Here is a 3038-nt window from a genome sequence, read left to right as displayed (position 1 = left end):
TAACCGCTAGGAAAATATCTTTTAAATATTGTAAGATTTCCACAGACTTAAGTTCAAAACAAACACAAGCTTCTTCAAACAACTCAACCGTTTTTATTTTGGAAAATTCAGTCAGCCGGTTTAATTTTCTAAAGGTAACGTTCGTTCGTAACATACACATTTACCAGCACACAGAACTAATGCTCCCGTTTGATCTCCACAAAGCCCTACTCACAAACGCTATGTTAAATCAACCTGCACGTTAAACAAACAACACTCCTCCTGATTATTTCTACACAGTTACCGCTCTTTTCGACAGACATGTACATATATAGATGCTCTCCATGAGGTGCGGCTGCGGCGGGACGAGGGTCGTGGGATGAGGTCACTAGTGTCCAGTCTTTTCCATCGGAGCTGAGGAAGGTTTGTGTGTGACGTGCCGAGTCCGTTTCAGACCAGTGTTGAGACTTCAAGAACAATAATTTAGCAGAAATCCACAGAGGCGCCCAGCGTTAGCAGACTGGGGTTACAAATAAAGACGAGAAAGGAGTAAGTCATTAGTGGAGTTTATCAGGCAGACGTGGACATCCAGAGAGGTCACCCGGGGGTCAACGCGAGACCGCTTCCTGTGGAAAATGTTTGTTACGCAGGAGGCCTCGCTCGCTTTTCGTTACAAGTGGCTTTCAGATGAGACGCTAGGTCTTCCCTCTCTGGTCCAGTCTGCCGCACTTCTCCCGACAAGCACCGTCAGCTGAGGACCAGAAAACAGGAAGTGCTTACTGCAGAGGTGAAGATGCCAGTGAGCAAACTGATTCATGTCAGAGTCATATTTCACTTCAAAACTAAAAGAAAAATAAGGTTTTGCATTTTTGTACCATTAACATTTGTGGCATTCCGCTGCCAATTCTCATTAACGTAATGGCAAAAAATATCATAATGTGTCTGACTGTTTTTTTTTTTCTTTTTTCAGTATTGCAATACATTTTTTACAGAATAATTATTTAAAGTAAAAAAATATATATATTACTTATCTTTTTTATTAATAAATTAAAGTCAGTACAACAAACACAATTATAATGTACAAACTTTAACATTTAATAATAATATGCATATATTACATATCAATTTTTGTTGGTAATTGTCACAAAATTCTCTATATAAAAATATAATTATTATTTATATAGATCAACAGTAAGTATTATATATGGCAAAAATAATAATTATAATTAACATAATTAATAGTTCACACAATTTTTAAATTAAACTGTTTTTATTAAGTCTTAAGAAAACAATGGATGCTGAATTATTATTTAGTACTTTTTATTATACATTATTATTTTATTTAACATAATTTTTTTTTTTTTTTTCCCCAATGACTATACAATAATAATAATTATAATTATTATTATTATTATTGCTGTTGTTACGAATAATTAATTTTAAATAAGTAAACACATAAATACAATAATATCATTAATATTAAAAACATTGCATATATATTTAAAAATGTATAGACTTTTTGAGGTGAAGTACACTACCGTTAAAAAGTTTCCGGTCAGTAAAATGTTTTATTTTTAATAAAAGTATCAATTTCTTCAACAAGGAGGCATTCAGTTGATCAAAAATGACAGTAAAGACATTTATAATGTTACAAAAAAATTATTTTTCAAATAAATGCTGCTCTTTTGAACTTTCTATTTGTCAAAATATAAGCAGAAATGTTTCTCGAGCAGCAAATCAGTAATGATGCTGAACATTTTTTAAAATACATTCAAGTAGAAAACAGTTCAATTGTAATAATATTACACAATATTACAGTTTTTACGGTGTTTCTGATCAAATAAATGCAGCCTTGGTGAGCAGAAGAAAATGTATTTTGAATGGTGGTGTACATAAATCCCATCATATACATGAAAGATTTTTTCATTAAAAAAAAAAATGACATAATGGTAATAGTGATGCTTGCTTTAACAAACAACATTAATAAATACATAAATATAATCTCTCCGAAGTGCTGGCCTTTCAAGTGGCATTTCTCAGCCATTCTGTGATTGCTAGTGATGATTTTCAGTTTATTTAGTGTGATCAGAGATCACCGACTCGTTTTCAGAGTCAAACCGATGTGTTGTGCAGTTTCACACAGTCATTCATGCCTTCTGTTTATGGTGTCCTAACATTATGTGTATTCTGGCACCTGGATCACGACACGACACAGCGGCAGCTCATGCAGTCCTGTCCGCTCTCGTCCGGCGGGTTCAGCTTCCTCATCTTGTGCTGACGGATCTCTCGCACCAGCGTGTAAAACGCATCCTCCACACCCTGCACACACACGGCAAAACAATGCTAACCAATGCGGATGCTATCAAGAGATTCAAGAGCAGTGATTGGTCAGAACACATCTCACAGATCAGTAACAGGTCTGAATAACATTTCTAAGCACAGCACTGCAGCTAGTGATGAAAACACATGAAAGTGACAGACATACTAGAATAATGTGATGGTAAATGTGTGGTCTTGGTCTTTTCCTCGCAGTTCTCGTCAGATGGACAAAACACAAAGCGGCAGTGAGTCATTCCTGCAGTGTTATACAACACACCCTGTCTGTGTGTGCGTGTGCGTGTGTGTGTGTGAGAGTGTGTGTGTGAATGTGTGTGTGTGTGTGAGTGTGTGTGTGTGTAGGTGTGTGTGTGTGTGTGTGTGTGAGTGTGTGTGATGAATCCCCATTTAAATAATTGTTATAATCAAATTGTTATAAATGTACCTTTGTGCCTGAAGCAATTTGTTTTTGTAATGAACATATATAATGACCATTGATAGATTGTGTGTGTGTATGTGTGTTAGTGTGTGTGTGAGTGAGTGAGTGAGTGAGTGTGTGTATATGTATTAGTGTGTGAGTGAGTGAGTGAGTGAGTGAGTGAGTGAGTGTATATGTATTAGTGTGTGTGTGAGAGTGTATGTGTATATGTATTAGTGTGTGTGTGTGAGTGTGTGTGTGTATATGTATTAGTGTGTGTGAGTGAGTGAGTGAGTGAGTGAGAGAGTGTGTGTATGTATTAGTG

General features: G+C 35.8%; 1 protein-coding gene across 3 annotated transcripts in view; it reads right to left on the bottom strand.

The window, feature by feature from the left end:
• LOC107675668 (GTPase HRas-like) overlaps positions 1 to 3038 on the bottom strand; it is a 28288-nt gene continuing 25250 nt past the window's right edge. Inside the window, exons 3-4 of one of the 3 annotated variants that reach the window (XM_016470087.1) lie at positions 2174 to 2298; positions 1 to 730 (exon numbers count right to left, since the gene is read on the bottom strand). In XM_016470087.1, the coding sequence (XP_016325573.1) occupies positions 2179 to 2298 (120 nt within the window). In that variant the 3' untranslated portion in view covers positions 1 to 730; positions 2174 to 2178. The remainder of the gene's footprint in view (positions 731 to 2173; positions 2299 to 3038) is intronic. The other 2 variants (XM_016470088.1, XM_016470086.1) reach the window with 2 other exon arrangements.

The sequence above is a fragment of the Sinocyclocheilus anshuiensis genome, unplaced genomic scaffold, assembly GCF_001515605.1.
Source record: "Sinocyclocheilus anshuiensis isolate Anshui unplaced genomic scaffold, SAMN03320099.WGS_v1.1 scaffold2114, whole genome shotgun sequence".
Lineage (NCBI taxonomy): Eukaryota > Metazoa > Chordata > Actinopteri > Cypriniformes > Cyprinidae > Sinocyclocheilus > Sinocyclocheilus anshuiensis.
Note: the sequence above shows the minus strand (reverse complement) of the source record. Positions and strands in the feature narration are given on the sequence as shown.